At 41.8% G+C, this 21,498-nt stretch overlaps 1 protein-coding gene across 1 annotated transcript in view; it reads left to right on the forward strand.

The window, feature by feature from the left end:
* The window catches only part of tlcd1 (TLC domain containing 1), a 62,887-nt gene that overhangs the window by 7,131 nt on the left and 34,258 nt on the right, over nucleotides 1-21,498 (forward strand). The window contains exon 2 of the mRNA XM_078548029.1: nucleotides 13,452-13,534. Within this exon, the coding sequence (XP_078404155.1) occupies nucleotides 13,452-13,534 (83 nt within the window). The remainder of the gene's footprint in view (nucleotides 1-13,451; nucleotides 13,535-21,498) is intronic.

Raw genomic sequence — 21,498 nt, forward strand, 5'->3', positions numbered from 1 at the left:
GTACAGGAGAACTTTTTAGGTCAATATGTAGAGGGTCCAACAAGGGACGGTGCAGTGCTGGACCCAATTCTGGCAAATGAAGCTGGACAGGTGGCTGAGGTGTGGTGAGGGAGCATTTTAGTGATAGTGACCACAACATGGTACAATTTAAGCTTGTTATGGACAAAGATATAGACAAGTTGCAAAAAAAATGTTTTGGATTGGGGGAGAGTGGATTTTAGTAAAATAAGGCAGGATCTGGCCAAGGTAGACTGGGAACAGCTACTTGTGGGGAAATCTACAGAGGAACGGTGGGGGGGGGGGGGGGGGGGGGGCATTCAAAAAGGAAATGGTGAAGGTACAGGCTCAACATATTCCCTCTAGGCTGATAGGAAGGAGTAACAAGCCCAGAGAACCATGGATGACCAGAGATATTCAGGTTACGATGAGAAGGAAAATAGAGGCTTTTAGCAGGTACAAGGGAAGCAAATCAGCGGAGGCTTTAGTGGAGTACAGAAAGTGCAGGGTGGAGCTTAAGAAAGCAATTAGGAGAGCAAAGCGGGGATATGAGAAAGCTCTGGCTGGTAAAAGTAGGGAAAATCCCAGGATATTCTATAGGTATATCAATGGGAAGAGGCTAACCAGGGAAAGAGTAAGGCCCATTAGGGACCAAGGGGGCAATCTATGGGTGGAACCAGAGGACATCAGTAGAGTGTTGAACGAATACTTCACATCAGTCTTCACCCATGAGAATGAGGATGAATATATTGAACTTGGGGAGAGAGACTGCGAGGTTCTTGAGCAAATTGATATAGGGAGTGACAAGGTATTGGAGGTGTTGGCAGGCTTAAAAGTGGACAAATCTCCAGGTCTGGATGATTTGTGTCCCAGACTGCTGAGGGAGGCAAGGGAGGAGATCGCAGGGGCTCTGACCCAAATTTTTAATTCCTCTCTGGCCACAGGGGAGGTGTCAGAGGTCTGGAGAACAGCTAATGTGGTTCCGCTATTTAAGAAGGGTTGTAGAGATAAGCCAGGGAACTACAGGCCAGTGAGTCTCACGTCAGTGGTAAGGAAACTATTGGAGAAAATTCTGAAGGAGAGAATCTATCTCCACTTGGAGAGGCAAGGTTTGATTAGGGATAGTCAGCATGGCTTTGTCAGAGGGAGGTCATGCCTAACAAATTTGATTGAATTTTTTGAGGAGGTGATCAGGTGTGTAGATGAGGGTAGTGCAGTTAATGTAGTTTATATGGATTTCAGCAAAGCCTTTGACAAGGTTCCACATGGGAGACTTATAAAGAAGGCAAATGCACATGGGGTACAGGATAATTTGATAAGGTGGATTCAAAATTGTCTTAGTTGTAGGAGACAGAAGGTGATGACAGAAGGATGCTTTAGTGAATGGAAGCCCGTGTCCAGTGGCATACCACAGGGATCTATGCTGGGTCCCCTATTATTTGTCATTTATATAAACAACATAGATGACAATGTGGGGGTTAAGATTAGTAAGTTTGTGGATGACACAAAGATTGGCCGGGTGGTTAACAGTGAGGTTGAGTGTCTTGGGCTACAAGAAGATATAGATGGGATGGTCAAATGGCCAGAGAAGTGGCAGATGGAATTGTGAGGTTAGGTGAATGAAAAGTGTGAGGTGATACAATTTGGAAGGAGTAATTTGACAAGGATGTATTCAATGAACGGCATGACAGTAGGAAGTTCTGAGGAACAAAGGGACCTTGGCGTGTGTGTCCATAGATCTCTGAAGGCGGAGGGGCATGTTAGTGGGGTGGCGAAAAAGGCATATGGGACACTTGCCTTTATCAATTGAGGCATAGATTACTAAAGTAGGGAGATCATGTTGGAGTTGTATAGAACCTTGGTGAGGCCACAGCTGGAGTACTGTGTGCAGTTCTGGTCGCCACATTATAGGAAGGATGTGATTGCACTGGAGGGGGTGCAGAGGAGATTCACCAGGATGTTGCCTGGGATGAAACATTTAAGTTATGAAGAGAGGTTGGATAGACTTGGGTTGTTTTCATTGGAGTAGAGAAGACCGAGGGGTGACCTAATCGAGGTGTACAAGATTATGAGGGGCATGGACAGGGTGGATAGGGAGTAGCTGTTCCTCTTAGTTGAAGGGGCAGTCACGAGGGGACATAAGTTCAAGGTGAGGGGCAGGAGATTTAGGGGGGATGTGAGGAAAAACTTTTTTACCCAGAGGGTGGTGACGGTCTGGAATGCACTGCCTGGGAGGGTGGTGGAGGTGGGTTGCCTCACATCCTTTAAAAAGTACCTGGATGAGCACTTGGCACATCATAACATTCAAGGTTATGGGCCAAGTGCTGGTAAATGGGATTAGGTAGGTAAGTAGGTCAGGTGTTTCTCACGTGCCGGTGCAGACTCGATGGGCCGAAGGGCCTCTTCTGCACTGTGTGATTCTGTGAATCTATGATTCTGTGATGTGTTATCTAACTCGAGTTGATGGTACACGTGGCTGATATCCAATGTAGTGTAGGATTGACCTCCTGCCAGCTTTGTGTACAAGTCTTCAATTCTTCAACTTGGTGGCCCAATTAAGCGCCAACTTATAATCAGCGCAAATGCAGACGGTCTTATCCGGTTTCAGTACAGGGACGATAGGTGCTGCCCATTCAAAAATTGAACCGGCTATATGATGCCTAGTTCCTCCAACCAGTTTAACTCAGCATCCACTTTTTTTCTCTTAAGGCATATGGTACCGGTCTTGCCTTAAAAAAAATTGGGGAGTTGCCTCTGGATCAACATAAATCTTGGCTTGCAAGCCTTTGATTTTCCTAATTCGTTGTGAAAGACGATGTCATTTTTTTTCAACAATTCTAGCAGTCCTCCTGCCTGCACTTGAAAAATTTCGGATTGATTTAACTTGATTTCTTTTAGCCAATCACGACGGTCCTTCCCCAGTCACTCTTATTACTGGGAGCTGGGCTGACTGCTGCCCATAGCTCACAGGTACCATGGAGGTGCCTTTTACTTTTATGGCTTCTCCCGTGTAAATCTTCAACTGGGCAGAAGTTCTCTCCAGGCTTAAGGGTTGGGCACCTTCTCTCAGGTACTGAAATGTGTGCTCACCCATCACTATGGCTGATGCACTAGTATCCACCTCCATAACTAGAGGTTTCCCGTTTATGCGGACTGTGACAGTAATAGGGTTTGCCTTGATTGCTTTAAGATTAAGAAGAGAGAGTGAATGTCAGAATCAGTTACTTCAGGCTCTTTCACATTATGTACTTCTAACATCTTTGCTGGCTGGTTACTTGGCAGTCTGCACTTAGCTCTGCACTGCTTTATCAAATGTCCTCTTTTGCGACAGTAATAGCACTCGGCCTCCTTAAATCTACATGTTTCAGGAGTGTGGTTACCCCCACATCAGTAACATTTCAGCTTCAGGATCGCTGTCTGATTGCCTCCGGTACATTTTTTTGATTTATGGGTGATTGGGGTTGATTCCCGCTTCAAGGCTATTTCTCCGGTTTTAGCACCAGACCTGGCTGCAGGTTCCCACCCTAAATGGTAAACGGTGCCATTTTGCAAGTTCTGTACCTCCTGCAAATCTTTTTCAGCACTTTCCGTTGCCAGCGCTAGCTCCATTGCTTGTTGAAAATTTATATCGACTTCTGCCAGCAATCAACGCTGAATGGCATTATTGCACACGCCAAAAACTAACCAAACCTATAGCACATTGTTCAAGGTCACTCCAAAATCACAATTCTCTGACAGTTGCTTCAATTTAGAAATATAACTCACGATTGATTCGTCTGGGGCCCTCACCCTTGTATTAAATTTGAATCTTTGCATAATGACTGATGGTTTGGGCTGAAAATGGCCCTTCACTAAATCCACGAGCTCACTGAATAATTTGGAGTCGGGCGCGCTTGGGGCTGTGAGACCTCAAATAAGGTCGTAGGTTTGACTTCCACAGATGCTCAAGAAAATTGCTTTGCGCTTTGCCTCCTCCCCCATTTCGTTGGCCTGGAAATAAAACCCGAGGTGCTTAATGTATTGAGTCTGGTCCTCTGTGGAGGAGTCAAATGGATCGATCCTCCCAAAGAGAGGCATCCTGGTGAGTATATATTTTTTTCCTTCTTCAAAATGGGATACTCTCAGTTGTAGGGTGAGAGGCAGCGCCAGGATCATTTATCCTCGTCGCCAGATGTAGAGATGTACTACCGAAGCTTCTTTAGTTGAACAATGAACTTTATTTACAGAGCTGTTGGATTAGCTGCAAGCCCCTAGCAAGGCTATAGTACACTTTCTAGACCAGGAAAACTCCGTCCCTTATAAGCTTCCCCATGCTCGGTGCTGATTGGCTGTTCTGACCACGTGACCCTTATTTAATAAGGCTGGCCTCAAAGCAGCAATCACCACACACTATTCTTCTCACAGTTCAGAATGCTTCCAAGTTTCGTATCGTCCACAAATTTTGAAATTGTGCCTTGTACATCAAGGTCTAGGTCATTAATATATATCAGGGAAAGCAAGGATTCCAACACTGACCCCTGGGGTACTCCAATACGTACCTTCCTCCAGCCCGAAAAAGATCCATTAACCACTACTCGCTGTTTCCTGTACTCAGCCATTTTGTATCCATGTTGCTACTCTCCCTTTTATTCCACGAGCTATAACCTTGCTCATAAGTCTGTTTTGAAGTGTATCAAATTCCTTCCGGAAGTCTACGTATACCACCTCAACAGCATTGCCCTCATCAACCCTCGCTGTCATCTCTTCAAAAAAAAAACTCCAGTAAGTTCGTAAAACATGATTTTCACTTAACAAATCCATGCCGGGGTTTTCCTTAATTAACCCACATTTGTCTATGTGACTGTTAATTTTGTCCCTAATTATCGTTTCTAATAGGCTCCCACCACCGAGGTTAAACTGACTGGACTATAGTCACTGGGTGTAATGTTTGCAATTCTTCAGTCCTCTGACACCACCGCTGAGTCTAAGGAAGGCTGAAAAATTATGGCCCATGCCTCCGCAATATCCACTCTCACTTCCCTCCATTTCCTTGGGTGCATCTCAACCAGTCCTGGAGCCTTATCAACTAGTACAGAGCCTATTCAATACCACCTCCTTATCAATTTTAAACCCTTCTCGCATCTGAAATACCTCCTCCTTCATTGCGGCCTAGGTAGCACCTTCTTCTTTGCTAAAGACAGATACAAAGTGTTCATTTAATACCTTAGCTATGTCCTCTGCCTCCATGCGTAAATCCCCTTTTTGGTCCCTATTCGGCTCCACTCCTCCTTTTACCATCCCTTTACGATTTATATGCCTCTAGATGATTTTGGGATTCCCTTGAATGTTAGCTGCCAGTCTCTTTTCATACTTGCTCTTTGCTTCTCTTATTTGTTTTTTCACCTCCCCACTGAACCTTCTATATTCAGCCTGCACCTCAATTTTATGTTCTATCTGACATCTGTCATAAGCATACTTTTTCATCCTTATCTTAATTTCAATCTCTTTTGTCATCCAGGGAGCTCTGGATTTGTTTGCCCTAGCTTGACTATGGCAGGACTATCTCTTTTTTGAATAGATCAGGCAGCATCTGTAGAGATACAGAGTCAATGTTCCAGGTTAATGACCGTTCATCAGAACAGGCTGGATTCCCATTTGTCTCCTTTCCCCGGTTCTAATGAAAGGTCATTGACTTGAAACATTAACTCTTATTTATTTCTTTCTTCACAGTTGCTGCCAGAACTGCTAAGCAATTTCATCATTTTCTATTTTTATCACAGAGTGATGAGCATTTGAACAAGTATGAACGGACCAAAGGGTGAACTTGGGTGGGGTAGGACTGAGCATTCTAGCTGAGATTTTTGAGGAGGTTACTCTCATGGTGGAAAGAGAGGTATCTATGGATTAGGCTTTTCAAAAGGCATTTGATAAGATTTTGAACGAGATTATTAGCAAAAATAAGAGTGCACAGAATTGAAGGCAGCCTTGAGGCATGGATTTGGTTTTAAAATGTAGGAGATAGAAAATAGGAATCGAGGGAACCTTTCCTGATTGGCGGATGTGAAAAGAGATGTTTTCCAGGGATGTGTACTCCCCTTCATGCTCGGTGTGATCACCCAAGAAATAGGCAGGACTCCTGCCGATATCAGGTAATATCTTCATTATTGTATATAAATTGGGGCCTGATGTCGCACATAAGGCCCTAATGCAATTTTAAAGTTAAACTGCGTAGCACACGTTATATTTGCCCAAATACTGCATGGAATGTAGCCAAACCAGCATCCCGTAAAGGGATGAAAACATAAAATGCTGGAAACGCTCAGCAGGTCTGGCAGCATCCGTGAAGAGTTTGTGTTTCAAGCCGAATATGATTCTTCACCTGAAGAAATCATATTTGACTCAATGTTAACTTTCTCTCCCTCCACAGACGCTGCTGGACCTGCTGAGTATTTCCAGCATTTTCTGTTTTTATTTCAGATTTCCAGCATCCTCAATATTTTGCTTTTATTCTGTAAAGGAGTAGCTGGAGGCTGCTCGCTAAAAGGCCTGGTTGCAGGTGAGTGGTTGATTTTTGGTGGTCCCGCGGGGACCTTCCCACCATAAAAATCCTCCTGGCTGCTGCCAGATCTTCCACTGCCCCTAGCCCCTGAATTGTCAATGCACTCAATCACCCTTGAGGGTCCGCTGCCAACTCAGTTCTTGAAATGGGATGATGGGTTCCCCCCACCAATGATCAACAAACTGCCTATCAGCATTCCTTTATTGCTGGAAGCACGTTGGTTTTTATGGTGAGGAGGCCTGACCTTAAAAATGATTCGGGTTTCCAGCGAGCTTCATCAGTCTCTGCTCACTGCCTGTTCGATCTGAGCTCCACAGCAAAATCTACCCTTCGACCACGAGATTTCACACAGCACTGATCTGGCAAAGCGTAAAGTACCCCAGGAACCTCTGAGAAACATCCTATGCCGCGCCAGTGAAGTTTTTCTCTAATTGTTAAATTATGTGTAATTTTGAGCTTTAACACCTGGACCCACTGGAAAGCGGACTGAAGCAGTCAAGCTTAATCTTGCATGCAGTGAGAGGAGACTTTATATTCGTTCAGCCTCAACTTTGATTTTTAGACATTGATCATATTTCATTTATTTTAAAGTCAAATGAAATTATGTAGTCATGCCGTATCTCATGATCTGAGGTGTCAATATTGGCTCAATGGTGGTACTCTTGCCTATGAATCAGAAGGTCATAATCCAAGACTCACTCCAGAACCTTGAGCATACAATCTAGGCTGACAGTTTAGTGTAGTACAGAGGGAATGCTGCACGGATAGAAGCAGTCTTTCAAATGAGATATTGAAATGAAGAGCCTCTAAGGTGTTCTATGGTGAAAGGTTCTGTGGCAGTATTGATAGAAAAGCATGGGAGTTCTCCTCGTCTGCTGGCCTACAGCATTCCTCAATCAACACCACTGAATCAGCTTACCTTATCCTTTATTTCATTATTGATTGTGGTATCCTGCTGTGTGCACATAGGCTGCCGTGTTTTACTACATTATAACAGTGATTACATTTCTAAAGTGCGTCAGTGGCTGTGAAACACTATGGGACATCCTGAGGATGCGATGGGTGTTGCATAACTGCAAGCCCTTTCTTTGCGTAAACATAGTGAAGGACCTTGCAAGGCACGTTACTATGGTAGCAACAAACCTAGTAATAACAGTTGAAACAAATCCAAGTTACAGATCAAGCAGGAGCAGTAAAATTAGGAGCCTCACAATATGTAAAATGTGCATTCAAATTCATTTTTTCCCTGTTATTTTACATCAGTAGTTAGGAATGTTGGAAAGCTCAGTGTTAGCCAGGGTGTCACTGAGCATTGCAAAAAAAAACACGTTTCGTTGTTTTACCATAATCACATTGCTGATAATTAGATTGCTCCCTTATGCAATAAGAATCTGCGTTTGCTTTCCTTTGGAACTAGGCTTTATCTCGTTTTGGTCAAAGCAGCTGTCTAAATCAGTATGTTCAAGCAGATGACCGAATGAGTCCGAATTATAATTCTGAAAACAACAGTTATACAACGGCTAGAAATAAGAAGTAGATAATAAACTCCAGTTGCTGTTAAGTTCAAGAAGATTCTTTAGTGCTTAATGTCACAAACTCAAGGGGCAATAAAATAGCAATCAGAATCACACTGCTGGTTACTTTGCCCGAAAAATTAGAAAAAAATGAAAGTACCAGAATTTTTCCCCAGCTCATTAAAATGAATGCTTTTAACTATAATGCTTATTTCTCCCAGAGAGTCACTATTCATATGGCTCAATTCAAGTTCTTTTAAAACTGTTTCCATCTACAGTTTTTAAAAGTTATTCCTTGCAAATTGTTAAGTGGAGCTTATTGCTTGCATGGTACGTCTGGAAATAAAGGCCATTCAGCTGATCTTAGCTCATCTACATTTCTTTAGTTTTGTTAGATAAAGGTATCAAGGGATATGGAGCAAAGGCAGGTGAATGGAGTTGAAATATCATATCAGCCATGATTTAAGGAAATGGCACAACAGGTTGACTGCCCTATTTCTGTTTCTGTGTTTCTAAAAATCCACAGTTCCCTCACCATAGCATTGGACTGTTCCTTGAAAATGGATTTTATTTCCATTAACCTACCCAGATGTCCAATCCATTGGGTTGATATTTTTTTCTTCATTTGAAGGAGAATCATAGTAGCCCTAATTTGACTTATTATCAAAGTTTAATTTGAAGTAGTCTTTCCTATACCATTTACAATCTGAAATATCTCTGAGGGCGCCATTCAGTTGCCTCCTTTCGAGAATGAAAAGCCTAAGTCTCACCAGTCTTTTCCCTTAACTCACTCCTCTGGTGCTCAGCATCAGATTTCCAGGTTGAGCAGTCTCAGAGATGTTAACCTTTAAGTAGCCTCTCCAAAATTTGCTGAAACAACTGAGGGTCCTAGTGATATCCAAGGTTGCAGTCCCTGTGTGGGTCCCTGGGACAAAGCTCCCGTTCACTCCTGAATTTTTGGAGGCCAAGGAGTGGTGTTCCTTGCAGGATAATGCTGTTTTTTGGACATGTTAACATTTATAAAAATGACTGTGAACCAGCTTAAAGATCGCAAAGTGTGAACCAGATTGGAAGTCCACTTAAACATTTGAAGTTAGTGTCTTTCAGTAGAATAGATTACGTTTTTAAAGCAAATGCAGTCAGTGTGGATGAAATTTGTTCTGTAAATTGATTAGTAAACTTCGCTCACAATGTCAGCACTCCAGTAATAAGGTCCTAATTTTCAGAAATACATAAACCTTTTTCAATATATTCGTGACAACACTGAGTATTAACTCTTGATAAACTGGAATTTCACGCACTGCCCAAACATTAGACTAACTCTTTCCAAGGCATTACTCAAAAAATATGCAGGCCTGCTTCATTGTTCCGAGATTCCTATAAACCCTTGCCAGTTATAAAATGTTAGCATTTCTGCACCTGAATCCCTAATCCTTCACTTGGTTGATGATACTATGTGACTAATATGTTTGTCCTCTACAAACTCAACTCCAGGCTCCCTGTGAGATTTTAATAAATGTTCTTCATGTTTGTCTGGTTCTCATCCAGACAGATGTAAAACTTTGCTTCATGAAAGGCTGACTTGTTAGTCATCCTACCCCTCTCGATTTGTAGCAGGTTACAGTGAAATACAAACACAGTGCAGCAAGCTGCCACAGTGCAAGACAGGTAAGGTAGTCTTGATGCAACAGTGCTCTGAGTTTAAGGCAAGATGGGTATCAAACACATGTGACTTGTGGAAAAGTGGTGAGAGTTGACATGTTTGGTGTTTCCTGTTTGTCTCAGTAGCCAGGGCCGGACACAGAATTTAAAGTGTGGTCCCATCAGAGCATTGTAGAATTTAAGCATGACTTAAACTGACCTTTATTCTTTTTTTTTGGATTCTATAGCTCAGTACGCTTATTTCCATTGTTGATTGCTGCTCTAGAGCTGAGTGTCAAGTCAACTGATTTTCCTGAATCTCTGTCAAATTATGCTTAGCTATTTTGACACTGCTTATTGTTTACTTTTCCATTTAGATGCAATGCTTTACATTTGTTCATATTAAGTTTCGTCCACCCACTTGCATATTGAACCTAACTCATTTTGTCATTCTCTGTCTGGTTCTTCAGATTCAACTCTGCTCTCCCCAGTTTGGTGTCATCTGAAAATCTGAACAGTACAAACTAAAATTTTGAATCAAGGGGTGCTGACATTGATATATGGCTGAGATTTTCCATGTCTGCCGGCATCGGGCGTACTCGGTGGTGTGGGGGACAATATGGCGAGAAGGCCAAATATCGGTTTCTTGACATCGGGAAGCCAGTTTTCAATTGTCTGCTCCGCCTGCTGATGGCGGGCTGCGTTCCCCGCCATCAGCATATTATGAGGCCAGCCCGCTGGGCTAACCCCCCCCCCCCCCCCCCAAAAGCTGGATCATCCGTCCATGTCAGTGGACAAAACACCGACGTGTTTCACAACAGCGTATATAAGGTGTGCACTTGGCAGGCTGCACTTTGCTCGGGATTTCAAGGTTTGTTTGCCTACCTTGCTTCGGTCTTCACTCACAGTCATCAGCGCCAGGCTTCACAGGCAGCACCACATCACTTTTAGGGGGGGCTCACGGGTAGGTCTCTACCTACCAGATCAGCCATATATGGCTTTTCAGTGGCTGCAGGGCAAGGTCTTGCTTGGGGAAGGGGGAGAAGTGGCCTCAGGCAAGGGAAGAGGCTGCAGGTCGAGATGTTGTACTGGGGAAGGAGCGTATCCCAGGGTGTGTGTGGGGTGCATAAGTTGATCTGTGCAAGTGGCCTCAAGGTGGTGAGGGCTGAGGAGGCAGTCTCCAGAGGAGATGAGACCATATGGGTATGTGTGTGAGAATGGGGGGGTGTTGTCCCTTGAGCTGGCAGCCAGTGAAATGCCAGTAAATGTGTGATGGGTTTGAGTGCATGAGTTTAGAGTGATGAAATGGTTGCTATACTGTGGCTGCACGGATGAGATCATTCATCCTCTATCTGCATTGGATGGCCAAACTCTTCCGTGCAACATTGGCACTGATCACCACTGCCATCGCCTACCAAGCCGGAATGGTAATGTTGCTGTCCCTCCTGCAGCCAGAGTGGGGCTAGAGGACATCACAGTGGGGCCTCCAAGGCGTCCAAAATTCACTCAATGGCTGCAGCCTTCTTGCCTTTCGGGGCCATGTCTTCTGGGCTGGAAGCACTAATCATGGCTGTACTTTAAATCTGGTGCCTGGTGTGATGAAGTGGCGAGGTGCCGGTGTCGCAGACGAATCGGAGTTCACTCATCATCGAAATGGCCTGTATCCTGGGAATGCATAATTAATGTGGCGGGTTTGGGATGATATGGCATGGAAACCCACCATTGCATCCAGCGGGTAAACTGTCGTTTACTCGCCCGCTACTGCACTTAGTGCAAATCTGGGACGATTCTGCCCAGTATCTTCCTCCATGCTGATATCACTGCAACAACAAATATCCTCTATTTCCTACCTTTCAGCCAATTACCTCTCCATTCCTAGGTTTTACCTTGAAAAACCACCTCATTAGGCTTCAGTCTTGGCTTTTGCTGTGGAACTTTGTCGAAGATTTTTGAAAGCATTAATACACACAACTATAGCACTTGGAATTGTCACTTCCTCAAAGAGAATCCAGAAAATGGTCAGACAGAATGATCTTTTTCTGGACTTAGTTTGAATGTATTCATTATATTAATGTCCTCAAGTTTATATCCAGTAATTGATTACATTATTTTTACAAAGTTCAAAGTTACAAAGAATTTCAGCACAGCAATAGGCCTTTCCACCCAACAGGTCCATGCAGGTGCTTATCCTCTACATGGGCCTCCTCCCAGCTATCTTTATCTAACCTCATCAACATATCCTTCTATACCTTTCTTCCTCAATTGTTTATCTAGCTTCCCCTTTATGCTGGTCACATCAAATAATACCTGTGGCAGTGAGTTCTACATTCTAATCATTCTTTAAGTAGATAATTTCTCCTCTATTCCCCACTAGATTTATTAGTGTTTATCTTCTATTTAATGCCTCTAGTTCTGGTCTTGCCTTCTTTACCTCTGTCCTATCAATCTCTTACATAATCTTGAAATCTTCTATCAGGTCACCCCTCATTCTTCTCTTTTCTAGAGAAAAAAGCCCTATCCTGTTCAGTCTTTCCTGATGGGTGTTAGCTCTTAGTTCTGATATCATTCTAGTAAATCATTTTTGCAGCTACTCCTTTCTTCTGATAAGGACTAGAACTGATCACAGAACTCCAAATGTGGTCCAACCAATGTTCCATACAAATTTAACGTTAACTTCGCTGCTTTTCAATTCTTTCCCTCACTTTAGAATTGAACCTCAGTGCTATGTTTGCTTCTTAATCACCTTAATTTACCTGATACTAATGAATTTTTAATTGCCTGTCTGATACAGGGCCCAGGTATTTTGGATTATCTGTCATGCTCTGCGTGCTCCCTCTGCCTAGTGCAGGGTGTTAGGTTTGGAGTCACAGTGCTAACCAGCTTTATCTTCTAATGATATTTTTTACAAAGTCCTGTACTACATCCATTTTCTGATATAGTAAATGGATAGAGAAAATGCCCTGGGAATGTGAGGATACAATCACAGTGAAAAATCTTGCAATTATCTGAATGTAGATAGAGAATTGGAACCTGACCTAATTTGGATTTGCAAGAATACAGTTCTTTGAATAAAATTGGGAATAGATGTGTGCAGTTCACAGATAGTAAAATATATGTTGAGTAACATTGCAGTATGTTGAAGGGAGTCGTACATGGAGCCTCCAAATGGTAAAGACAATGTCAAGAAAAATGGTGTAGAAAAAGAGAAGCGATTAAGCTTTTGGTGACATATACTGGAAATTTACCCATGGATTCCCATGAAAATATGTACCCTATTGTCCTTAGTATAGTGGTGGACTAGCTACTGAGAGGTTATGAGTTCAGTTCTCCCCAAGCTAATTAAATTCAATAAATCTGGTTATCTTGTGGGCTGGCACCAAAAAAAGATAGCTGTGAAAACTTGTCAGATTGTCATCTTTCAGGGAGAGACCTGCCATCCTTGTCTGGTCTGACCTCCATGTGATTCCAGTCCCACAGTAAATACTGCCTCGTCTGTGTTGCCCACGTTCCAAAAGCAAATTTTTTAAAATGCAATTGAAAAGTGCTTGAAAGCAATTCTTTGTGAAGCATGAGTTTACAAAAGGAAATTGTCTGCAGTAAGTAACACGGCCTATTAATACAGGAGGTGCAGTCTCTAAGCAAGTGCAGTCAGGTTAATTTAGCCAACTTCGGAGCCCTACACCAGACACTGTGGTACAACTTGGTTTCTGTAAAACAGAGTTCAACAGTATAACATGTCTCTATTTTTTTCTCTTTTGCAGCGTATACAACTCTCCTGAAATGTTAACTGAAATTTTAACGTTCCAAAGTTCCTTTTCATACTTGCTCGTCTGTGTTTCCACAGGTGAGAATCTCAGTCATAAAGAATGTCATAGGCAGTATGAAAAATAATGGCTTTCATCCACAGCTAGTTGCTTGTTCAAAGCTTGAGACTGTAATGTGTAGCACAGGACAGATCTCCCAGCTTTTATAAGACTCCTTTATAATACATTTATAATTTGTGGGGTGGCAATGGTCATAGTGATTTGATAATATTAGCCTGCTAATTGTTAAATATTTGTTTTATTGCATGATGAAATAACTTCACTACAAATTAGGAATTCATTATATTTGATGCTGTGATGTTGTCATATAAAGTTATATTAAATTTCCAATTTTAAATTGGAAAACTGTTGTTTTAAACTGGCATTCTTTCTGTTGTCTTGCAGTTGTAATATTGCTGGAGCTAGATTCCTTCGTGAAAGCCACACAAGCTTATAGGTTTGGCACCATGCAGCAAATACCAATACTAACCACAGCAGAATAACAACAAGAATAACTCCTCCCTGTGCACTGCAGCTGGAGTCTCGTTTTATGTTCAGTATTGCATCTCTCTTAATTTATTCAAGTGAATTTTAAACAGGCGATTAAAGCCCTCAAAAGCAGCTTTCAATTTTAGCATTCCCTTAATTGGATTCACACAAGAACTTGTATTTAGGGAGATCCTCTGGGTGTTTCCACTCCTTTAACCAGCCTGCTTATCCCAGCTCCAGACTCGTAAGCACAGTTCTTCCCTGTGTCTGTAAGGCTGCTGCCAGGATAAGGTCACTTGCTTTCATAGGGTAAATGCCAGAAGATAGTACATGGAGGCTAACCTGTCAGGATCCAAACTAAAAGAATAGCAGTAGAAGAAAGGCTTTTTAAAAAAAAAAAATCTGCATGATATGTTTTCTGCAAAACTGAACCTTTGTAGTTTCACTTTGAAATGAAATGGAATTTTGGGGTAAAGCGTGTTTGGTAAATTGTCCTTTTGAGAAACCTGTTGAGAAATCGCATTGCATTAAATAAATATATAGGTTACCTGGGACAAACTGGGTGAATAGACACTGGAGGTAACTAAGCAATCCTACCCTCCAGAGGAGGAGTTGGGCTCATAGGTTTGTACATTGGAGAATCAGGGGTACAACGTTCTTGTCTTATCTCCCTGCGATCATGGCTCCCTGCTGGTAACATGGGATCCCAGAAATTGCCTTACTAGTCCCAGTCTTAACCCTGATCTAAAGGCTTTTACAAAATCCTTATCATGTGTGAAAGCTTGTCTTAATGCTGCTATTATTTTTAACCGGATGTTTTTCTGCTCACCCAGCTGTTATCTAATGTTTTTTGAACGTTTCCTGAATGCATGATGAACAATTGTATTAGCAGTTCAACAAGGTGGCCCACAACCATTTTCTCTAGACAATTAGGAGTGTGAATTCAGCCTTGCCAGTGTCGCCCACATCCAGAGAATCAATACAAAAAAAAACAAACTGGACAGATCTAGTTTAAAACAAGAAACGCATTTTTCTCCCCACAAAAGTCAATCAAAATGTAAACCAAGCTCAGAAATCTGCTTATGTGCAAATGTATCTTTTCACCATAACTGCAAACAAAGGTGAATATTTGGAAGCAGATAACATGGAGACATTTAAGGGAGAACTAAATGGATAGCAAAGAAGTTGGTGCTTGACTGGAGCTTGTTTTTGGTTCGGCCAGATGGCCTGCAGCATCACTTGGATCCTGCACTTTCCTACATTCCTATGTTCTGATTATTGGAAGAATTTTAAAACGATTCTTTTCACCACAAGGGAACTTGGGATCCAAATCATACATGGCTTGTACATAAATGCAAATTTAATTTATCTGGGGATCAGTAACAAAAATGTACCTTTTAACTGCTGTTTCTGAAAATTGTTTTATGAAAATTAATAATAGGATATCTTGTTTTCCGAGAGGCTTACTCTTTGAAATTGCTGCTGATGGGGTGTGACAGCTTAACATTTTGTGACAGGCTGGCTACATTATCACAAACTCAATGAATACATTTGAGGCAAGCACTAATACAGCGCCAGTACATTTAAGCATGAAGTACTGCCCCATTCATCTAAAGAAGAAAAGACTTGCACCTGTGACAGATTTCAGCATTACCAGAATCTTCAAGTCAACTCCTCCTTTGCAGACCCTTATAACCAGTCTTCATCAGCCCACAGTTTCATTGTACCTTGGCTTATGACAGAGCACCAGCATTCAGTTTCTCCTCTAGCCAGGTGCGTTTTGTGACACAGTAAAATAAAAGTGGATTAGGATTATTGTTTTTTTTTAATCTGCTCTTAGAAGTTTGTAGTATATAAGAGCAGGCTAAAAAACATGAATTAAGTGGTGCCCACTAAAACTCTGCTTCATGCAGGGTTGATGATACCACCCAAAATGTCACTAAATCATACCGATCAGAAGGTCCCAGGTTCAATACCCAATCTTCTAAGGTTATCTGATCTCAGCCTGAGTGAAAGTTGGGGTACAACATTTGGTCTTAGCATTTCTGGCTAGATTGTTGGAAGTCTGCTGATAATCACCGTCAGGGCCAAGGGGTACTCTTTTACAGCTCCCATTTCTCCCTGTCCCTCCCCATCAGAGGGCCTGTGCCTCCTATTTTTCCTCCTAGAGTGCCATCTCCCACCACACCTGTTCCATTCTAGTGCCATCTACAGCTACAAGAACACAAACACACAATACTGCGGATGCTGGAAATCTGAAACAAAAACAGAAAATGCTGCAAATACACAGCAGGTCGGGCAGCATCTGTGGAGAGAAAAACAGAGTTAACGGCCGGGATTTTCCGGTCCTGCCCACGGCGGGAATTGTCACGGGCAGGATGGAAAATGTGACGGACCAGCCAAAGGTCCGTTGACTTCGGGCAGGAATTTCCGGCCCCGCAGTGGGCGAGACTGGAAAACCCTGGCTCGCCTTTCAGGTCGATGACCCTCCATCAGAACTGAGGAAAGGATCATTGATTGAAACATTAACTCTGTAGATGGCATTTGTGGAGAGAAACAACTGGTTTTCTCTCCATCAAAGTACCATCTCCCACTTCTTTATCCCCATCATAATGTTATCTCCCGCTACTGCCCTCCTTCTAATAGTGCCAGCTGCCACTACAAGCTCTCTGTTAGAGTGAAAACTCTTCACAGCTCTTTCTAAATCTAAGGCAATGCTGTTTCTTACAAGAGAAAAATCTAAAAATGCTTTGTTGAAATTAACTTCTGTGGAGATGGGTCAGACGTGGAAAAGCAAAACTGGACTAGGAAAAATAACGGGAGGAAAGATTGAGTAATTATATAAAAAGATGCATTTTCTTTGGAAGAAAGCAGTTGATGCAAAGAACGTTCTGAGAAGACTGAAAGGGAACCAAGATAGTAAACAAATTGCAGCATCACAGAAAGCAAACTGTTTGTGCTTTCAGACAAAAGTACATAATTTACAAAACTGCTTGAACATAGAATGTGACAAAATAACATAATGACACAAATAACTATTATTTTACAGATGAGGTAATGAATACTCCTTTTAAATTTACATTTAACAGTTTCACTTTCAATTGTTTTCTTTGCTTATTGTACAGGAGGATAGTTTATAATAATATATCTTGAATCTGTTTACAATTTAAAAAAAAAACAGGTCCCTTTTGATCAATATAATTAACGAATTGTAATCATGTAACCTTTTCAGTTGTGTCACTTTCTGGGAATTTCATTAGTCAGTAGTGATGATCTGAAATTTTTAACTCAACGTTGAGTCCAGAAGGCTGTAAAGTGCCTAATCACAAGAGTAAATGCTGTTCCTCAAGCTTATATTGAGCTTCATTGGAACAGTGTAGGAGACCAAGGACAGAGATCAGAGTGGGAGTGGAGCGGAGAATTAAAATGACAGGCAACTGGCAGTTTGGGCCAACTGAACGGAGGTATCGCACAAAGCGGTCACCCCATCTCCCCGATGTAGAGGCGACTACAGTGTGAGCAGCAAATACAGTACACTAAATTAAAAAAAGTCCAAGTAAATCACTGCTTCACTGGTAAGGAGTGTTTGCGACCTTGGATGATGAGAAAGGAGGAGGTAAAAGGTTGGGTGTAGCAGCCCCTGTGCTTTCATGGAAAGGTGCCATGGGAGGGGCAGGGTTATTAAGAGTGATAAAGGAGAAGACCAGGATCTCGTGGAAGGAATGGTCCCTTCAGGATGCTGGAAGAGAGAAGATGCTGTGTTTGATGGCATCATACTGAAGGTGGAGGCTGGTGGGAAAGAATGTAAGGACAAGGGCAACCCTTTCATGAGGAGGGAGGGGAAGGGGTGAGAGCAAAAATATGGAAAATGGAATGGGCACTGACAAAGACCCCATTACCCACTGTAGGGAGAAAGGAAGACATACCAGAAATGTTGATTTGTAAGGTTGCATGGTCAGAACAGATGCAATGGAGAAAATGGGAGAATGGAATTCTTACAGGAGCAGGGTGTGATGAAGTTTGGTTGAGATACCTGTGGAAGACAGTGGGTTTATAGTGGATATTTGTGGTTAACCTATCCCAAGGAATGGGGATAGAGATGATAGAGGAAGGGAAGGAATGAGTCAAGAAATGTGAAGGCAATGGAGGTAATTGGAAACAAATGTGATATTTTCCAGTTCAGGGCCAGAGCAGGAACTGACACTGATACAGTCATCAAAGCACCAGAAAAAAAGATGTAGGAGGGGACCTTAATAGAATTAGAACAAAGAATGTTCCATATATCCCACAAAAAGGCAGGCTTAACTGGAACCCATATGGGTTCATAAAACAATACCTTTTATTTGGAGAAGTGAGTGGAGTTAAAGGGGAAGTTGTTCAATGTGAGAATGAGTTCAACCAGGTGGAAAAAGGTGGGGAGTGGTAGGGCCTCCATTCATGGAAGAAATAGAGAGCTCTCTGACCATCCTGCTGATGGATAGAGGTGTAGAAAAATGGCACATCCCTGTTGGGCCAGAAAACCAGAAACTGCTAAAGCAGTGTATGGTGTTGGAAGAATTGGGGGTGTAAGTGGGAAAAGACTGGTCAAGGAGAGAAAAAATAGAGTTGAGATAGGAAGAAATCAGTTCTGTGGAACAGGAACAGGCTGAAATGATGGGCGTACCAGGGCAGTCCTGTTGGTGGATTTTGGGAAGGAGGCAGGAGCAGACAGTATGTGGTTGAGGACTATGAGGTTGGAGTTCATAATAATTTGTTACTAGTAGAAGGTAATGGAAGCTCAATGAATTCTGGTAACCATGTGACCATTATAGTGAATGACCTCACAAAGACAAATAAACATCATGGAGTCGTTTCAGCTGATTTTCCTTAGATTATTTGTAAAACTTCATTCAAACTGTGTTAACAGAGCCTTAAGCATGCAGGAAATATATAAGAACATAGGAAATAGGAGCAGGAGTAGCTCGCTCAGTCATTCAATGAGATCATGGTTGATCATCTGCCTCCATTCCACCACTACCCCCACATCCCTTAACACCTAATATTTCTCAATCTCTGTCCTGAATATATTCAATGAGCACCCATGGCTCTGGAGTAGGTAGTTTCCAAGATGCACAACCCCCTGAGTCATCTCAGTCCTAAATGGTCAAACCCTTATTCGGGGGAGGCGGTGGCAGAGTGGTATTGTCACTGGACTGGTATTCTAGTGACCCAGGGTAATGCTCTGGAGACCAGGGTTTGAATCCCACCAAGGCAGATGATAAAATTTGAATTCAATAAAAATCTGGAATTAAAAGTCTGATGATAACCATGAAACGATTGTTGTAAAAACCCATCTGGTTCACTAATGCCCTTGAGGGAAGGAAATCTGCTGTCCTCACCTGGTCTGGCCTACATGTGACTCCAGACCTACAGCAATGTGGTCTGAACAAGGGCAATTGGGGATGGGAAATAAATGCTGGCCTAGCCAGTGATCCCCACATCCCATGAACGAATTTATTTAAAAAAGACTGTGACCCCTTGTTCTAGACTCTCCAACCAGGGGAAACATCCAGCCAGTATCTACCCTGTCAAATCCCTTAAGAATTGTATATGTTTCAATTCGATCAGCTTTTCGTTCTTCTTAATTCTAGAAAATATAGGCTTAGTCTGCTCAATCTCTCTCCATGGGTCAATTCTCTCAATCTGGTAATATTCCTTCATTAAGATGAAAGCAAAATACTGCGGGTGCTGGAAATCTGAAACAAAAACAGAAAATACTGAAAAACTCAACAGGTCTAACAGCATCTGTGGAGAAAAAAAAACAGAGTTAATGTTTCAAGTATTTATGACTCTTCAGAGCTAAAGAGAAGTAAAATGTGATAGATGGAGGCACAGAAGAGATTCAGCCTCCACCTATCACTTGCCTTCTATCCAGCTCCACCTGCTCCACCCCCACCCCTTTAAACAGTATACATTTCATTACATTTTACTTCTCTTTAGCTCTGAAGAAGAGTCATAAGGACTCAAAATGTTAACTTTTTTTTTCTCCATAGGTGCTGTTAGACCTACTGAGTTTCTCCAGCATTTTCTGTTTTTGTTCCAATGTTCCTTCATTGGTGTTGGATCAAAACCCTGAAATTCCCTAATTAACACCCTCATTCAAACAAATAGCCAAAAAAAAAACCATCCTTGAAAAGCAACAAAGGATAGGCAATAAATATAGCCTTGCCAGCATTGCCCCACTTCACAACAACTAAAAGAACCCTAGTAATTGGAGAAAGAGTTACTTTGATTTGAGGTTAAGGTTGCCTTATAAACCAATTCGTAAGGGTATTCCCTCAGAAACAGAATCTAAAACATCCTTATTAATGTTAAGTCATGAGGATAGTTGTGCCATGAACTGATGTGTTTAGACATAAAGATAAACATTCCACAGTCCTTGACTTTATGAAGTGGTAACCTGAAGTTTTATTATTAGAAACTAACAATTTATCTTGCTTCATAATTTAATCCTGTAAAATGTGAAAGCAGTAAATCTGTGTGTACAGAAAATGTGTCTTCAATCATTGGTGATATTATCAGCTTTGAGGATTGGATGAAATAAATTTTGCACATATATTTATAAATAAATATTGCAAATGTAACTTAATATATGACGGTAAAATCCTACACCATGAAACAAATATCATCCATTTGGTGCTGAATGTTTTGAGGATGCTTTTTCCATAAACCTCTATTTGACTGTTCGTTTCTCTTAACAACTAAACCATTTCTTTTAACGACTAAACCATTTCTCTTAACAACTAAACCATCTGTGCCAGATCATGAAAAGTAATTGATTTAACTGACATTCTGAGACAGAGAGCCCAGTTTATGAAGAATTAGGTAGAAAAGGGATCCGTTGTTGGCTGCTGGCCATTTAAAGCCCCAACAGGAATTGTTTGTGAAAAGCAAACAATTTATGTTATGCAGGAATTATATAATGTCCTTCGAGAAACTCCACAATACTTGCTGTCTGTGAAGTTTAAGCCACAAGTACCACAGTTCAGCACCGAGCCAGGGCTGAAAATCGTCTTATAAATCTTATGTAAAAGAAGCTGGTCCTCCACTTTGATGTAAACATTGACTCCAAACTATGCATAAAAATCCTTTTCACAAACAATAAGACACCATCATTGTGATAGAAATGTTGATTAGATCAGGAAAGATATCTATGAAGTGGAAGAAAAGATGAAGCAGAACTTGGCATTCCATTGGCAGGTGGTGTAGACTTGTTCATACAATAGTCCTACATCTCTTCAAACTGCTTCCCCAAGAGGAGCATCTTGTTATATAGAAATGCAGTAAATGTGGTTCTGAAAAGCTTTTTTGTGCAGAAACAACTAAATCAAATAGTGAGTTTATAGGTTAACTGGATCTTCCAGGATTATGGTTTTGGAAAATATTCAGCCAGACTTAATTTCCTGGAAATTGTCTGCTCTTCAATTTCCTCAATTTGTTGGCAATCTGAAATATTCATATGGCAATAAACACGCTC

This window comes from Cetorhinus maximus, chromosome 9 (assembly GCF_964194155.1).
Source record: "Cetorhinus maximus chromosome 9, sCetMax3.hap1.1, whole genome shotgun sequence".
Classification (NCBI taxonomy): Eukaryota; Metazoa; Chordata; class Chondrichthyes; order Lamniformes; family Cetorhinidae; genus Cetorhinus; species Cetorhinus maximus.